This window comes from Centrocercus urophasianus, unplaced genomic scaffold (genome assembly GCF_019232065.1).
Source record: "Centrocercus urophasianus isolate 14NV4802_14NV808 unplaced genomic scaffold, USGS_Curo_1.0 seq_30, whole genome shotgun sequence".
NCBI lineage: Eukaryota > Metazoa > Chordata > Aves > Galliformes > Phasianidae > Centrocercus > Centrocercus urophasianus.
In genome coordinates, this window is record NW_024884867.1 from 12007324 (window position 1) to 12026664 (window position 19341).

At 45.6% G+C, this 19341-nt stretch overlaps 1 protein-coding gene across 1 annotated transcript in view; it reads right to left on the reverse strand.

Annotated features, from left to right (window-relative positions):
- MAPK1 (mitogen-activated protein kinase 1) overlaps positions 1 to 19341 on the reverse strand; it is a 33132-nt gene that overhangs the window by 13428 nt on the left and 363 nt on the right. Inside the window, exons 2-6 of the mRNA XM_042828687.1 lie at positions 7277 to 7459; positions 5498 to 5687; positions 2537 to 2653; positions 766 to 880; positions 4 to 135 (exon numbers count right to left, since the gene is read on the reverse strand). Of these exons, the coding sequence (XP_042684621.1) occupies positions 4 to 135; positions 766 to 880; positions 2537 to 2653; positions 5498 to 5687; positions 7277 to 7459 (737 nt within the window). The remainder of the gene's footprint in view (positions 1 to 3; positions 136 to 765; positions 881 to 2536; positions 2654 to 5497; positions 5688 to 7276; positions 7460 to 19341) is intronic.

Consider the following 19341-nt stretch of genomic DNA (forward strand, 5'->3'; position numbering starts at 1 on the left):
TACCTTTGGGGTCAGCATTCGGAAACAGCCTGTTCCACGGCACCTTATTTTTGTGTGGTAGGGAAAGCAAATAGTTTCTGGCTTTTAAATTTATTATACAATTCAAATCTTCTTGGGAAGGGGATCCAAGTATACCTGTAAAAATAGAAACACAAACAGTACTGCATTCCTATGAAAGTCACATTATAGCAGTTGCATCACGTTTCCTAAAAGCCAACGTTAAAAGTGCTGCAAAGAATCCACACCACGTGTTCTAAGAGCACAGAATACCACAGAATGTTTAGCAACCCCTACTAACAAGGTGTTGGTTACTTGTTTTCTCATAAACAAACAGATGCATTTGAGTTTTCCAATTAGCAGCAGTTTGCTTATAAGATCCAATTGATATAAGTTTACATACAGAAACTTTCACAAATGGACTTAGACATTTTGGTATGTGAGCTTCTTTGTTTATTAATTTTTCTAAAACATCTCTGCTGATATAACAAATAAACATCCTCCAACCACCCCTCAAATCAATGATTTACCTCATAAATCACTACAGAAACAACTACAGGGAACACAAAATGCATCGACAGATCCTTAAATTATATGTTCTTGAAGACAATCCTTACATACATCACCATGGATTAGACCAAAGGACAATATATAGAATAAAGGAACTGAAAGATTAAAAGAAAAAAATGGGTGACCCAGATTGGTCCATCTGGTAGAAAAGATGAAGAGAAGTGGATGAATGAGGAAAAGCTATTATGTAAAACTCACCAAGGATATGGTTAAGTTGGTCAAGGTAGTGTTTTCCTGGAAAGATGGGTCTGTTGGAGAGCATCTCTGCCAGAATACAGCCTACTGACCAGATGTCAATAGACTTGGTGTAACCCTGCAAGTAAAGCAAAACAAAAAACACCACTTTTAATCAAATACATTTTTGCGTAACTGCAGTAACACATTACTTTAGTACAAATGCACCGAAACTGTTTAAATGTGTTGTGCCTGTTCATGCTGTTCAACTTTTCTGGTATATAATGAAATAATTAAGAACTGTAGATCAAAAATACTGCTTCAAATGAGTAACAAAGCCTGAAACACACAAGGCGCACTCTTCCAAAAGGATTCAGTAAGGTTAGCTGTACATATGACCAACCATATATTTGTGAGGCTCCCTAATTCTATAGCCAATTTACATCAGCAGACTTCATTAACAGGCCTTACACTAACTTGGACTCTGAGAAGTTCACAGCATCAAGGTTACTGCAGTTCCCAGCATTACGCTGAACATGTGAGCAGTGGGAAAAAGCCATAGGTCAGTAAGAAACCTTCATCAGCAAGGGAGTGAAAGGGCAACACAGATTGTGGGTTAGCTGATCTGTAAACACAGGAGGAAAGTAAGTAAAGACGGTGTGAGAAGGTCAAATAATGAGATAAGAAGAATGGAACAAATAACATCTTCAGGTGAGTAACTTGCATTATACGCTTCGGAATCAAAGGCTTTTCTTATGTATCCACCCTGGTGCTGGGTAATACACTGGGAACTACCTCAAGAACCACTGGCCTCACAAACACCCTCGCCTTCCCCTCCCACAGTCTGCTGCCTGCTGCTCCCCATCCCCCGGCAAGGAGCTCCCACAAAAGCAAGTGACTGCTGACTCCACCGCCCGCTCAGCACAGTTCTCAGCATCCTATCATTGACTGCTTGTTTTCTACACACCAGCTCTGGAAGAAATCAGGTTATTGACCAGGAACATCATGCACTGTGCACTTCCTGAGAAATACACGAGATATCTTCTTGTAAAAGCTGCTGATAATCCAGAAATAAATGTAAGCTGCCCTATGCTTATAGCCACAATGGAAGTTTAAAATATAAGGTTTTCCTACAAAGCCTTTGAGGAATACCGAATACAGAGAGCTGTCACACTGGCACTACCAAGTGCACCACTGTGGTAACTTCTGCAGAGGCTGTGGAGGTTACCACTGCATCATACAGAAAACAGACTGACTTTAACAAAGGCACAGAAGAAAGTAAGAATAATTCCAAGTACTACAATAACAAAGTGATGATTTGATTAAGACTTCAAGAACATGTTTAGGATTGACATACAGCAAAGACCACGTCTTCAAAATAAGACTCACCCTCATTATACATTCTAAATCTAAACGAAGATGTCAAGATTAACACTAAGGCAACACTTGCAAACCTTCCTGAATACACTGAAGTGCCCTCATCACCAGCATTTCTGTCTTGCTCTACAAAAGAGAGCACCTGACAGAATAAAGTCTCGTGAATGGGAAGAGATGAGGCATATGGGGACCCAAGCACATCTCTACTCAGCTGTAGTATCCAATAATTGTACCTGAAATCCCAAATTCACTGCAAACCAATAGTTGTAAATCTATTTCTCTGTTCCCTCAACATTATGTGTGAGCTCCAACTGTAAAAAAAATAATCCAGAGGGGACAGGAGAAAGGAGAAAAATTTGGTGCTCACAAGTGAATAATCAGCAATAGAAGCACCACAGCAGCACACTGCAGTTCTTACCTTAGAATTCAGCATGATTTCAGGAGCCCTGTACCAACGCGTGGCCACATATTCTGTCAGGAATCCTGTGTGATCGTGGTCAGGATCTGCAACACGAGCCAGTCCGAAGTCACAAATCTGGTTTTGAATTAAAAAAAAAGAGCAAGTGTATTAGACATGCATACGTACAGCTCCCCACGCTGCAATATTTCCAAGTCACCCACCTACGATGGTACACTTACAAAGACAGTGATGCTAGCACGTACCTCCAGAAATAAATTATCTCACAAAGGTTGAAAAAAAATATTTGGAACTCAAATACAAAAAGGCTATTTGGATAAGGCCCCAGACGGGTCAAGGAGAATAAGTAGTCCTAAGAGCTTGAGGGAGAACATTTCTGGCATACAGTTTATGCTCTGCTATGGGCTCATTTCACATGGTATCCGCCAGGAAGGAGGTAAAGCACCCTGCTCCAACTTATTTGAATTTTACAAAAAAAAAAAAAAAAAAAAAAAAAGAGGAGATTAAGCTCTCCAACAACAAAAAGAATTAACGACCAACACATCTGAAGAACAGTTCAAAACTCCATTTTACAAAAAGTACCATTACACAGTGTATATTCGCAAAAAAACCACCATGAGATAATGGTGTACTGGAGGGATTACAGGTTGCTGAAGGAAGCATAAGCACAAAAACCCACAAGAGAGCATTTCTCAATCTTATGCCAGGAAAATAATTTTATCTAATCATGAAAAAGTCATCTCTGATGTACAGCAGTGAGATGGGCAAAAAGGAGAAAGTGTTCTTATCCACACTCTGACAAGGAGGCTCCATGGCTTTCAGAGCCATTTATGTCCTTCTTCCAAAGAGAAAATAAGGAAACTGGAAACGTGAATAAAGACAGCACAGCAGCTCTCTGTCACAACACCATCAAACAACAATTAACAGTGTTAACACTTAAGAGGAACAAAATTTCTGTTTTCATTCCCCTGAAAGCATGACTTAAAGCCGTTCATTTTCATGGGACACTGTGTTTTGAATTTAAGTGCAACGATCACTTTGTAAGCATGCACGTGTGCATAACACAGACTGGCAGAACAGCCCTAGAAGAAACAAGTCAGCACAAATCAGTGCTCACAGACAAGGCCCAACACACACTTTCTTTTCAATTCCATTGCTTACACTTCAGATGTGGTAACAGCAACACCGCAGTTCCCTTTAGGTTAAGAAAAAGCATTTGCTCTGTCATACAGACTACCACACTCTGCACTAGGGAAGCACACATTGCAGAAGCGTGCTCTTTTTAATACCCAAGAAAGAAACCAGAGCAGTATTTAGTGAGCTCACACGCTGCCACCCAGCAAACTTAATTTACTTTTTATGAGCATCTTACTTGTCTTAAAACACTTCTTTAACTGCACGCACACAGCTACGCTCCAACTTTTATTTCCTGCTTCTACTACAGATTTTATTCCATTTCCTTCACGATGGGGTTAATGCCGTGAGGAACTCTGATGTGACAACAGCTGCAGTTCCTGCAAGAGGCAGAGGGCCTTGTCCAGCAGGGTGCGTTGGGAAAGGCAGACAAGGAGCAGTGGGAATACAGAGCAAACTAACGGAGCGGTCAGTATTTAGAATGGACCAGTGCATAGAGCAGTTCAGCAGCAAAGACTTTTCTTGGAATTCTGACAAACTTGTACGGCCAGCAGCCGGTTCACATTCTGCAGAGGGTCAGTTGTTACTGCTGTGTTTTATAATTAGCGTGTTAGAGCCACTATAAGAAATCAGTGTAATTAGTGGGGAAGACAGCATGGAACAGAACAGTTGTACCACATCAGATCAAAGCCATGTAAACTCCGATCTCATTCCATCAGTAGCCAACAGTAAATACTTGGAAGTACTCGATGTGTACGAGGAAACACGGCACACACTTACCACCATGGAATACTAAACCAGAGGTAGCATTCAAAACCTTTTTCTTCTGGTTACCTCCTTGGTGTGTAAGTCACACTACCTTAATATCTATTCTATGTACCAATTTCCACACCTTAAAAAGCTGAACGTTAACTACTCAATCCATTCACTGTGAGCATGCCAGCTGCTCCTTTCATTTGCCCCGTCCAGTTTTTATTTTCAATAGCTAAGGACTGTAATAGTTCACTAGCTCTCCTTGCCACTAGGAACCTCATCCACTTCTATTGCGTTCATTCTTTACTCAAGCTTCCAGACAGGAAGACCTAGGCTAAACACAGCTCTTCTTCATTGGGGTAGGAGCACCCTGAAATCCTGGTCACCTCTTTCTGGAAGACCATCACAGGGAGAAGCGTGACAGTTACAATCACACAAGAGCAGAAAGTTACAACAAGGTGTGTTTTCCGTTTTGTTCTTTATTTCTGTTCTCATTCTTCATACTTGATTTGCTTCTCTGAATGCCACTAAACAACAAGGTAACATTTTCCAAGCACTGTAACAGCTCTAAGGTCTGCAGTATTAATTCATAAAGAACCTATGACAGAAAACATAAATTAGCAATGCTCTCTTCCCAGTTGATTGCTCTGCTTCCAATCAGCACTGACTTTAGCGTATCGCTTTGGTTGTCTGCTATTATGAAGCTCTTTTCCAACTCAGAATGATTAACAGTCTTAATACAGGGACTCAAGACTTGAAACACACACAACTGTCAGTTTACCTTCCCAGTAAACACAACTGTGTTTCAGATTGGCATTTTCACCAGCTTTTGAGGACGCTGTTTCAAAGCCAGCCTCCAGATGGAAACAGCGATGCACTCATTAGAACAGGATAACACAGCACAGTTCTCAAACATCGTTTTATGAAAATTAATAATGATTTGGCAAGCTGTCCACAACAAAAATCACATTAATCCCCAATAACACTATCACATTCCTAGTTGTTCACAGTTGTAACAGATTATACAGTTGATGAAGACCATAGGGGCAAAATTTTTAAGAAATTTCTACTAACCTTGAGATCACAAGTGGTATTAAGCAGCAAATTCGAAGGTTTGAGGTCACGATGAAGCACATTGGCTGAATGGATATATTTTAACCCTCTCAGAATCTGGTAAAGGAAATAACAAATGTGGTCGTTGCTGAGGTGTTGAGTCTTTAAGAGCTTGTAAAGATCTGTTTCCATAAGGTCTTGCACAATGTATCTGTAAGGAATCAGATGTAAGGCAGCAAAACAAAGCTGGTGGCACGTTAAATATCAACATACAGTACCAAATGAAACTTCTAAACCCATTTTTTTTCTTTTCTTCCTTTGCTTCACAACAATTGGAACTACTTGGTTGATTCTTGCTTTACAGACTTTGAATCAAATCAATGCTGATAAGTGATAGAGACCCTCAGAGAATTAAGAGGCACCAGCTCGTGGTCCCCTGAAGATAATCAAACTATTTCCTTATATTAGAGACTGATCTTCATTGGAATCTTACTGCGACTAGCTTTCTATCCTGCTTGCCAAGAAATCCAAGTTGTTTTCATTTCGTGAGTAATAAGCTGAGATATTAGCTCCTGCTGCACAAACACTTCAAGGTGGAAAATCCAATCACTTCTGATCAGTCTCCGCCACTTCCAAAACGTTCTCCTTTACTATATGTTTATCATACCACATTGGTAAGCAAAGACTGTGCTCAAGTTAAATTCTAGTATCTTTCATCACATTATTCTTTCCTAAGGCTTAAATTAACACAAAAAGGTTTAATTCTGCTTTGACAAAAATGAATTGAGCCAAAATTTCCTTTCCTTTAATTCAACTCAACTCCAAAACTCTCGGAGTGTAGTTCCACAACAGTTTTCCCCCAAAATAGGATTAAAAAAAGCTAACAAACCCACAACCCCAAACGCCAGCCACTACTACTGCCATTTCAGCTGGGCGTTTCCATCCCTTCCTTTGCACGCTGCCATCACACCACACCACCACGACATCTTTTTAAGAGCACACGCCTACAGCAGCAACTGGCCACAGAAGTGCAACCTCAGAGTCCCACGGAAGACTGAACTCAAAGAGCACACTGCTAATTAGTGAAGTGAGAACGTTTGACCTCAGTTCAATTCAATGCCTTGTGCTTTTAAACAGGCAGACATCTGTGAAAATCTGTGAAGCCAAAAGGAAACAATATATACAGACTTAGTGAAACGATGCGAGCTGACTCCAAACTAAGGTTGGTACCACGGGCAGAACCTCTCAGCTGTAACAGCCTTGGTATGTTCGATATACACGTGAAGCCAACAGCGAGTACACATTTACCAGCCTGTGAGTAGTTTCAGACTTCATATATGCAAGAAGCACTGCAAGGCTACAGTGAGAGTGGAGGGATGCCTGGCCTCTCGAGCCCCTGCCCCAAAGGTATCCTTTCCATTCTTTAGGAAAGTCTTAGACAGTTACATCAGAGCTTTACCATTCCATTTTCTCCTTGAAGCAATCTGACAGTTGTAACAAAGGTTCTGCATACAATGACAGTTCAAAGACTGACTGCACTAAATGCACATTGAGTTCTTTGCCTTGGAGTTGTTTTTTTTTTTAAATATGGAGAAAAAACAAACCTCGCACTTATCTAGGAATCAAACCTATCAACCAACGCATCTACAAATCCATCAAATACTATGAACTCCCATTCCAGTTTAGAGTAATAAAAGCCAGCTTTTATTAAAATTTAGTAAGGATAAGGATGAAGAGGGATCTAATGAAAACAGAGAAGGAGGTATCAACCACTAAGCACAACAGATTCTGAAAGGATACACGTCTTTCATTTGCTCAATAGTTGGAGCTCTGATAATATCATTTATTCCGATAATATTCTCATGCCTGAAGCGCAGTAAGATCTTTATCTCTCTCAGAGTTCTCTGGCAGTACGTCTGATGCTCAAAAGGACTGATTTTCTTTATAGCAACTCGAACTTTGTTGACGTTGTCGTAGGCAGAACTAGAACAGAACCAATAATTCGTGTTAAAAGTCAAAATTCATTCATTCAATTCAGAAAGCAAGAATGTTAATTCTACTGCTCAAGGACTGCTCTCTTGTTTTTACATTTATTTTTATCAAATGCAGGAGACAGTAACAAGTATCTTTTAAGTTGATGACAGCGCAACAATATCTTTTCTGTTTTCAGCTTATTTGGGTACCTACAAGTCATGACCTTTGGCAGCCAACTTTTAGCCTGCTGAGTCCCAAGTACCTGAACAAAGACAGACACATTCACCTCCTCACTGCCCCGTGGAAAAATTAAGTTTGACTCTTCCTGTACACTGTGATCAAGAAGAAATTTTAGACAAGAAGTTAATCCTGGGTTAACCCATTCACTTTGGAAAAGCTCTCCGAAGCCATCTTTCAAGCAGCAGAATCCTACACCATGTCTCACTCCTCCACTGAACTGCATTTTCTGTACTTCTGAACAAGGGAATGGAGAACTTGTGAGGACGCCTCTCCCAGTTCAATTCCAAGGACAACAGCTCCAGAAAATAACATACTCGCACGAAGGGCAGCAAGGAGCAGCCCTGCAGCAGCACCGCTTAGGGCACACTGAGGAAAGAAGCGCAGGGCAGCGTTCAGGGCTGCACCAGCACAGGAGCTCAGGCCTCCCGCTCACAGTGCCCCCCAGCCACGAGGACGCCGCCCCCGGCCCAGCAGTGAGGCTGTGCAGGAGGCGCAGATCTCCAAACCGCAGCCTCCAGTTATCCTGAGCAAAAAGGCTACGAATGGTTACAAGGCTTTCTAGCACGTTCTTTAAGGTCTTGTTTACACGAACGGCAAAGATCTCATTATAATAATTTCTCTTTAGTTACATTACCATATGCTTTTAACATAATTAGAATTTAAATGTTCGTAATTTTTAATATATAAAGATCGCTTGTTCCTTTCAGGTTTTTTATTCACTACTTTAGAATTCTTAAAAAATACTTATCAAGCTTATATTTAGACATTCGTTGGCCTCAGCCATTTCACATGAAAATACAGCCATGCTGCCAGCTAACCACGCTTCTCATCCTACGGATTTTTTACCATCAAATCCCAGGACCTTCCTTCTTGGCCTTAGGCAGCATCTGGCAAGCAGATGAGCCGGAATGAAATATGGATATGAAAATCCAATCAGAAGAGGACGACTGAAAGGAACTCTGATGTCTGGCTCCTTCAAGGTTCTTCTACCACAAAGCACGCTTATGGTGCAATAACATGTTTTTGCATACTGAAGGTACAGTGCTGTCTCAAAAACATTTACATTTCTCACTTTTATTGCCAAAAATGATACAGAATTTATGCTGCCAGTAAATTCATGTAGCTCATATACATGCAGTGACATCCCTTTCACTCCCTCGCCCCCACAGAATCACTTCGACCTGCTTAGACCTGTAACTCATCTATAAGCACAGACCAAGCGCAAATGTTACACGCCTCCAGAAACACTGAACTGCAGGCTCCACGAAGTGCTCCGAAATTCCACGCAGTAAGTATTCATTACACCTGCTGTTAGTACATATGTGTATCCAATACATCAGCACTCACAAGTCCCAAACCAAACAATAACAAAATGCCACCTCCCCAGTGGCAGCTCTCTGGGCTGCTCAGGACGTCCCCAGGTGCTTCCAGCAGGCCAGTACAGGAAGTCACCAGCACAAAACAAAGCTAGAGATTCTTAAGCGTGAACAGCCTGTACTTGGGAATGAAATAAAAGAATCTTATAGATCATTCTATTGTTTTAAATAAGCTTATTCTTTTCTTTGTATTGACTGAAGCCTATTTTGCTCTCACAATGAAGAACCATATGCATCAGCCAGGAGCAGCTATGACAAGTAGAACAAGGCAAAATGCCCAACATGTACAACTGATGCTGCTTAAATAAAGTCTTAATCCCTTGCAGTACTGGATGTCTGTCTACGTTGCTGATTCTCACATAAAGGTGGGTCACAAAGGCCCCAAAGATGCTGATAATAAAATTAAAAGACACAGAAGACAGGTTAGGCCACTAACAGCTTCAATCTCTTCCCTGTAATTTAGGCAGAAGACCAGGTCCCTATCCATGAAAGGTACCCAGGAGACTGAATTCAGCAGAACTGAAGTCACGTGTTCCCACTCGCATGCGTGCTGCCACCGCACCCATATGCAGCCTGTGAGATTACATACTGCTACATAATGTCATGACATAGGAATCACTGCACACTAAGGTAACTTTGTACTCTGCAAGCCAGACCCAACCATTTCCCACAGCCCCTCCTACTCCTCACAACCTTTAACACCAGTGCTGCTCCCCAGAGCAGCTGAAGGAACACAGAACACATTGCTTGGAGTCCATTGGCAATAACAGGAAATGCAAATCCAAAACCCCAATGCAAAAACTCACTGCTGTTAATGAACAGCCTACTTACCACCTAACACAGGATTCACCTTGAGCAGCCTTAGCCAGAATTACAGATCTAATCTTACGACAAACAATTGCCTGAGCTCCCCCTACAGTTCAAGAAGAAATAGCTTCACACATACATCCCAAAGCACGACCTTAATTTGGATAATCCACACTCTGGAAGCACTGTCTGGAAGTGCTGCACAGCCTAACTGGGCTCTGCTGGATCTTGTAAATGTTGTTATTTTCACTGAAGCAGCCAACCAACTGCCTCCCAGAGCCAAGAACCTGCCGGCTTTTCAGAGATCCATGAACTGGGAACACCAATTCTCATACCAGTAATTTTCTAAGTGCCAATCCATAGCTTCTAGTTTATAACCCTTAACATACACTCACCGCTGCACATCACGCCCTACAGGCTCTGGGTTACTCCCATGATGGTGCATCTCGTTACCAGCACTACGTATTCAGAAGGAAGGATTTTCACCCATCACGATGTGCAGCTTCACCAGCTGATGCAACCACAGCTGTGAATGCTATTTATCTGTAACGTGATAAAATTAAACTGATTCTGATTTAAACAGCCCAACTCCAGCATACACATTATTCCTATTTCAAGCTGCAGCTACCATCCTGTGACAGCCTACAGCAGCACCATTAGCCAGATCCTTTCCAGACACCGTGTACAAATCAATACCAGCCCTAGCGCTACCGTTCATCATTCCCAGTATTAAGGTAATACATTTAAGGTAAATATATGACAAAGTTTTGACTAAACAGAACATCCCACACAGCAGCACAAAGCAAACAGATGAGCACGCATGGCCTGGGGAGCCGCGCCACGCTGCTCTGAGCCGGCCTTGATGGCAGCACAGCCCAGGCACTGCGGTCCAACCCAGGGCAGGGCTGCTTCTGGCCGCAAACCAACTGCGATGAGCGGCGGGCGTGCAGCCCCTCTGCCATTAAGCCCTTCCCAGGGCAGGAGAGCTTGTCACCACGCAGTACAGGACGAGCACCAAAGCTCAGCTGCTACCACAGAGGCTGCCGCACGCTCTCCCGCCCATTTCTTTTCTTCACACGTTTCATTTCGGAGCTGGAACAAGTGAGAGCATGCCGCAGCTGCTGGGAGAAAGGAGCCAGCTCCTGGCCGCAGCCACATCCCACAGAGGGCTGCTTCTTCACACAGATGCTGACAAACAACCGCCTCCTCTGCTCGCCCCTCGGCTGCACTGTGGGGTCAGCAGCCCGATGCCGTCCTGCAGCCACTCGCAGACACAGAGGTATGAAGCGCTGCGGCCGACACCACACACCACGATTACAACTCAGAACTGACCCATCTCAGGTTTAAAAGGGATGTTTTGTCAGCAGCTTCGCGTTGCTGTGGAAACAAGATTCCAAGGGCACAGTCAGAGATAATCTCCCTGAAATACTGAATAATGCGGCCTGCAGTCTGGAGAGGAAAGCATGGCTCCCAGAGCAGCTGATCTGGAAAGACCTTCAGGCTCTTCGCTCAGCCTGCATTTAGCTCAACTGCAGATGTTTCCACGACGTGCTGGCATTTATCACGTTACAATGCAAACAACCTGAACTTATTTTTTAGAATGCTGTATGCAAAATAACAGTACTGTGATACAGTTGGCCAACCAGGTTGGGAGCAGCTACAGAACACCTTCCTAAGAGCAAAGGCTCGAGGAAGGGACAAAGCAGGCAGTTTCAGATTCAATGACATCCAGCTGTGTCATTTTCTAACACTGGACGTACTCTTATCCCCCAGTTGTGAACAATTAGGGGTAACAGAAGTCTTTGATACCTTGTTCCGCTTATTCCTAACATTTCTTAAGATAAATAAGCATAGTATTCATTCAAGCACTAGTAGTAACCTTGAGAATCAACCTACTTTTAAAAGAAACATGCATGTTTACATTAAGCATATTCTCATCATTTTAATGGACCTCAACCTACAAAAGCACAACTCCTGGAGCAGCTGAAAGCAAAGAGCTGCTTCTATTTTACATTTGTGAAAAATTAAAAATAAGGAATCCCACCCTCCGATCTCCAGCTGCTTTTCAAACTCCACAGAGATCACAGGCTGTAAGAACATGGCTTCTTCTTCGTGCCACACAGGAGGACAGAAGACAAACACGTACCTCTGAGTCCCCAATCACCTGTGGCACAACGCAGGCATTCCCTGCAGGGACAGCAGGCAGGAGTGCGACGCGAGGAACACCAGCAGGCCCTTCTCAGTGCAGCCAGCACACGTGTGACTGCTGAACGCCCCGCCACCTGTGCTCAGAGACCTGCCCCAAGTCGTGCAGTACGAGATGAGCTCACATTTACCTTACGTCATCTTCTCAAGAAAAGCCAAAGGACGCACAGCCATCAGCACCGCCTATTTCTCTTCATTTCCTTACATCTCATGCTACAAAACTGACAGCAGAAGAACGAGCAACAAGAGAATGTTACAGTTGCTAAGCAGCACACGCAACTCAATTCCAAGCAGCATGAATTTGGGTCTGCCTCAAAGTTCCTGACAGCAGACTACTTGAGAATTCATGTTCTCCGAACAGCTTTCCATTTGACTGGATCTGGTGCCACCAGGTAGATTTATTGCACCTAGACCAAGAAAACACAAATCTGTTACTAAGTCTTCTATCACGACTCCTCTGCAAAGCAGTGTCAGACCTCACAAATTCCTCAGGAATTTAACCGTGTTCTTAATCCCCATTCACATGCTGCTCATCACCAGATCAAGTCCTGCCACAGTTTTTCGGCAGTTTTTTTTTTTGTGTGTGTTTAACAGAAGATGACCTAAGCAAACTACTTTAACTTGCATTCATTACAGATCTGTTTGGTTTTTTTGTATTTTCTTTTCTTAAAAAAAAAAAAAAAAAAAAAAAAAAAAAAAAAAAGGAAAGAAATCCCATTTCTGACAACATCTGTTATTTCAGCTCGGGAGCAAAGCCCGGTCAGTGAGCCATGTGCTGCTCCATCCTGGCTTTGTCAGCCTCTGCCACTGACTGCACTAAAATGGAACCAGGTGACCTTCACCTGAGCCCCCCGCCCCCTCCGGCCATCTCTCACCCACTGTTCACCACCAACCCTAATGATAAAGGTTTCTGGCACAATAATGCCAACTCTTTCCACCCTAGAACAGAAGTGAATGATCACTCTTAAGTGTTTTTACACCTCAGCTGTTTCTGACCCAGCACAGGTTGTTGCCCTTCACACCACAAGTTCTTAAGGCACTTTGGCACCTCCTGTAAGAGATTTGTTTTCATTCATCTATTCAAATAATTCTATTAAGCCAAAAAGGCACACATGTATTTTTCCGAATTGGCAAAGTAAAATCTGACCTTTCAAAGCATTATAATTCTAAAATACTTACTATGCACGTAGTAACTATTTAAAGGTTTAATTCCTTAGATTGCTCCTAGTTTTGAAAATCAGTATCTAGTCATGCAAAATGGAGTCTGAAATAAGTTCCTCCTGCCAGAAAGCTGAGTCACTGCACGATGCCGGGTGGCAGAGCAATGACCCCTGTTCTGTTAGCGGCTGCGGAGCTGAGCCATGAGGAGCAGCACTTGCAGCACTACGCCCCAGCAGCGGCGCTGGAAAAGGCAGTTGTGCTTTCACACAGCGCTCTGTACGGCTTTGTTAAAGAGTCTCTTCACTCCTCGGTGTTCTGACATCTCAGGGCTCGGGAAACCCACCGTCACTAAGCTGACAGTCTTCCCACATGGCTCTTTCCATACCTTTAGCTGCGTACCAGCACACAAGTCACTGTAAGTACCTACTCATCACCCTACCTCTGCTTAAGTTGGTCTTCGGGAAATGGGTGGGGATTAATCTCGTACTTCTTACAGCTTTGTCCACCTGCGGCCTTCATGCTTACCCCCATCTTAGATGCAAGCTCTCTGATGCAGATCAACGGCACTCACATTTCTTGTGAGCTTTGCTGTGAAAAGCCCTTCCCTCCAAAACAAACCCACAGCACCCATCGCTATGCCAAGTTCCCATATTCTTTATAAACTTCAGACAACTTCCCTGCGAATTGCTCAGCCAGGACGGGCACCATGAGCTCAGGGCTGCACTCCGCTGCCCCTCCCTCACCTCACACCCAGGGCAGCACAAAGCCGAGCAAGCTGAGGAACAGGGAGAGCAAAGAAGTCCTCTGCCAGCACCTTCCTATTCCCTCCCAGCAGCACTCGCACAACCTCAACCTTTCCTAAGTAAGGTCTCAGCTAAACCAGCTGCAGAGCACAGTGCTGCAGCAGCGTGGCAGGAGGTACACTGTGACCCGAGCAGGGTGGGAAGGACAAAGCAGCAGCTGCCTGCTGCAGGGCCGCACGGTGCCCTGCACGGCACCACAGAGCAGTGCTCCAGCATGGCAGGTACTGCAGGAAACGCTTCCTTCCCTATCAGCGAAGGAAGAGTGCAGCCTGAGAGCTGAGAGCAGCAACGGCTTTAATGAGCTCACCAGCTGGGCTCGCCCTTTTGTCTTGTGAGGGTCTAATTTGGCCGATAGCACAAATACTCCTAAAAGCAGCTTTAGAAAAAAAGGAAAAAAACGTAAGACTGGGGATGATGACACTGTTTTTCAGAAACGGACTCGACTCCACACAATACAAAACTTCAGAGAAGACAGTTGGCGGTATTTCACTCCAAGAAGATGCAGGAAGAAAAAAAACGCAGTGACAGTAATAACGGCTGAGCCAGACTGTTCACACACAACTTGAGGCAAAGGTCTTCCTAACCCTGCAGAAATGGGAATGGCACACAGGAAGCAGGCTGGGCGCACCCTGCGGGCTCTCCCTCGCTTTTCAGAAGATTGTGCCAGCAGTGAGTCCTCAGCCTCACTCATTTTGTCTGAGTTTCATTCAGAGCTCTGCAGCCAACAACGCCTTCACACCTGCCGTGGGAGTTCTGCCCTCCCCAGGATGCTGACAGAAGGCTGCTGTGTGCACTGGGCCAGCCGGGCTGCAGCGCATCTCTCTGGGCACGCAGGAAGGTATGGGGACAGCTGCTACTTGCAAGGAAAACTGCTGCATGAAGTAATTACATATCATAAACTGCAAGCCTAATTGCAAGTTGTTGGTAGTTAAAACATACCCACAACACAGATGAACGCTTTCTACCATGTAACAAAAACTGTCATTTGCATTCTAATCACCTCTGAGCACTCCACTCTTTTATGAAAATTACATTAAAATACAAAAGAATAACCCCAAGAGAAGTGGTTTTTCCCTCAGCAGAACTTGTGTTGGATTTTGGGTGCTGCTGGGTGAGGGGGCCAGAGAGACACAGCTCAGCACAGTGCTCACCCATCACTCAGAACAGAGTATACACCTAGGCTGTTCACTTCATTCTGCATTGCATTACAATAAAAGTGACTCTCCCAGACAGCTGTGCCTCCACAGGCTTCACCTGAGCAATCTGGACACCCAAACTTAAGTACCATTGAAAGTAGCCAACAGGGCTTTTGCAGATGTTATTCGAGGAATCCCACGCTGGGCGCAGACACGTGCTGCCTCACAGCGCTCCTCACCCCGCACACTGCCAGGCACAGCCACAGGAACCCACCTGCCCGCAGAGCAGGGACGCACCGCAGGGTCTGGGCTCTTTCAGAGGTTAAGAAGTGACAAGAGGTTACAGCGACAAGCTTCAGCAAGGCAGATTCTCATGTTTCTCAATGCAGAAATTTCACCTGGCAGCTGGGTAGGTGTGAGGAGCTGCCCAGACAAGGGGTGAAACCTCCATCTGCAGATACTAGAAATTCTGAGCAGGCCACCAGCACTGCTGGATGGATGAGGGAGCCCTCCTGTGAGCAGAGGCTGTGTGACCAACGCCTCCCAACCCACTCTGCTCCATGAACTGCTGCACAGCATGACGTCAAAATATCAAACGGATCAGATAATTTCCTTTCTGGATCACAGCTGAACAACACACAGCCTACAAGAGAAGGTCCCCAGCCCCACGTGCCCAGCAGCCATCCCTCCCCAGAAGCAGCTGGGGCAGAAGCTGGCCCCTGCTATCCCACAGGCACACTTCTGTGCCACAGCTGCCAACAGGCTAACCCATGTCTCTGCAGAGTGACCTCTTGTGTAAACCCTCCCCCGTCAGACACGCACAGAGCATTGTTCTGCTGTAGCAAAGTGAAGATTTTTAAGAACCTTGCAGAAATTTCTTGTCTGGTAAGATCTTCACCATGTGCCAAATGGTGGAGGCCCAGCAATAAGTCCCAGATCCTGATACAGGAGTACAGGAGACAGCGATGCAACCACACACAGCTAATGTGAGCACAACAGCCTTATTTCCTTCGTACGTAACGGGAAAAAACCCACAAGGTATCTGTTTCTGTGGGCTGGGGCATGCTGTGTTATGAAAACCTGTATTTATTTATGGAATGCAATGTCCCTGAGCTGCACTCTCCAAGCCCTAAGCCGTGGCTTTTGGCAGCCAGGACAAGGCATCTCTCCTCCCCAAACCCTCGGGACAGAACAGGAGATGCTGCTCCAACCCCCACCTGCAGCACAGACCATCCCATTGCGGGAGGCTGCTGCCAGAGAGAGGGGACTGACACCCTCCATCCATCACACCTCCAAATCTCTGCTCCAATCCACGCACTGATGAGGAGGTATCAGGACAATGCCTATTAGCTCCCTGCTTTCCTTATCAGAGACCAGAACACACTAGTTAACAGGTAGCAACACCTATATGCAACCTGTGCTCCCTAAAAGCACTTATAAAGGAGGACGCTGACCTCTGCACTCACTCCATCAGCAGGCTGTATTCTCTCCAGATCAATGGATAATTAACGGAACCAAAGCAAGGCCGCCTCTGCCCCAAATCACCAGAGTGGCCTCAGCGGGGAACACAGGCCCCACCCATGTCTAACTGGAAAGAAAAGTCAGTACATCCTTCTAGCAACAGTGTAAAGTTTAGGGCAAGAAATACAAGACGTGAGCTTCAAAACCATCTTCTTTCCACATTCCATTCGCCTTCATGATTTATATGCACAGTTTGCAGCAGTGATAACACTTCACATTTACATAACCGTGATAACAAGCAGAGTTCCAAGTAACAATACAAAACAGAAGCCTGTCATCACATTCCCATTAACCATTTCCTTCAAAAAACGACCTGTTTTAGACAATCGGACAATCACCTTGCCAAATTAGCACCGACCACATGGATGGAGAACAACTCCTGCTGGAAATTTAGGGCTCAGTACAGTCAGTGACTTTAAAGACACGCTGCCCACCAGCGCTGGTGAGGAAGGGGCAGCTTCCAGAGCCGTCACACTGCACCTGAGAGCTCTGCAGCTTCCAGCTGCAGCCAGTACTTGCTGACCCCAGGCCAACAACCCCCGCATTTGTTATTTCATGTCCTACAGTCCTGCAAAGCGCTGAGGATTTCAGCTAGAACTCTGCATGGTGCTCATTCCCTGGTTCCACATGCAAGAAAAGTGAAAAACAAAAGTTTGGAAAGGGATGCTCACTTATCAACAACTTATTATATTCCTATATACTTATATACCCGCTTATTAACCACTTAACTCCCAGCAAGACTTTTTTTTTTTTTTTTTTTAAACATAAACTCTCTAATTCAATGTTGTGGAAACATAGCACTTATGAAAAATAAGGGAGTGAGGAATTCTAAGAGTTAAGTCATCCATTTTGCATATAAAAAGTCTTACAGCACAAGGCGTTTACAGATAACCAGCACCTTCTGTCTCATACACATTAGCTGACTGCCTAAAGCCGTTAACGCTTGCCCTGCTGTCCTTTGTTAAGAGTACAAATCTGCATGGTTTTTGCAACAGCAAGAGCTGTCTCCACCTGCACCCCGGTGGCTTGCCCTCCACCACCCCGCCCCGAAGGGAGATGCTCTGCACATCTTCGCTGCATTAGCAGTCCAAGCAAGATGGTAGCTCAATAAGCACTGTTATTTAACCATAGTAGGGTGCTGCGCGCTACAACGCATTACAGTTGCTATGGCATTCAGCTGGAACATGTGCATCCAACACCTCCCTTGTCAAGCACACAGCATAAACTGAGACTTTGTTCCCTGCCATTTCACACCCATGGTGGAAGATAATAATTGCAGCACAATGCATCACATTCAGTATTTCACATTAACAGCTTTAGTGGAGAAAACAAAGGAGCCAGATACACGTCTCAACTAAACTGGAGATTCATAATTTTTTGTTAAGAAATATGGATAGCATTTAATACGGTAAGCTTTAAAATAAAAGATAATATTCCAGTTACAGAGAGGAAACCCTTCCGTAACAGTAGGGAATGACACACCGTGCAGAGGGAAAGAAAAGGACCCGGTTTCCCCCCGTCTGCTCCCAAGTACGGTGACGCCAAAAAAGGGCATCAGCTGCCACCGCACTGCGCCGTGCAATCTTTGCTCAGTGGTGAAATACTTAGCATTAGAACAGCGGCTGTGCCACCACCTCCATCACCCCACCGAAACGAGCTCCGTTCCCACGTACCTGTCTAAGTCACTCTGCAAGCACAAAGCAGCCTGCCGGAGCTGCCTGCGCTGCTTCAGCCGTCCCAGCTCAGATGATAAAAGCACACAATAACAAAGTCTGTAAGACGAGCTCTGGACTGGACGTTGTTGTGACTCCCAGCACTAAACTAACAAGGTTATTTTTACACCATCACCGGGAGCTTCAGTTTGCGTATTGGAGCTTCTTCCCACAACAAAAAAGCGAAGGCCGCACCTCCAAGCTTTCTGGCAGACGTTTGTCCGCGAGCTCCCACCGACACACGGCACGGCCTCACCGCGGCGGGCCAGCACATCTCCGCAGGACGAAAAACCCGCTGATACACAGCGTGCAGCTGCAGGCAGCGAGGCGCCTTCGCTGAGAAACACGCCGCGGTTTACAAAAAAATTAAAAGTCAGAGAGAGAAAGCAACGCCGCTACAGCTCCCACCCCGTCACAGCCCGCGGGTGTCACACAGCGCCTCCGGTCAAACAACGCCGCGAAAAACAGCGGCAGCGCCGTAACGAACCGGCGAACAAGGAGAGAAGTTTCCCACCCGAGGCCGAGTCCCATCAGCAGCGCGGCCCCAGCAGCGCCGCGCGGCCACCGCGCGCCAGACGGGCAACGGCGGCACCGCGGCTCGGCCCGGCGCTGCTACAACAACGCCGACATCTCGCGATGGCTCTCCAGCGTTTTGCGGTTCGCGCACGGAGCTCCTTCTCGTCGCCGCTAGCCGAAGTAACGCGGCACGCGCGCGGATCGCCACCCTCCCGCCGCGCAGGGCCGAGCGGAGCCCCGCGGACACAGCGCCGGGCCCAGGCGGCGGGCGCCAGGTGAGCGCCGCACCACGGCACCGCGGAGGCGAAAAGGCAGAGCCGGGTGGGGGAAGCGGCGGCCCCCGGGGCCGGGAACGGCGGGACGCAGCGGGGGGGGCCGCCCCGGAGCCGCCCGGCCTTCCCTTCCCCTTCCCTT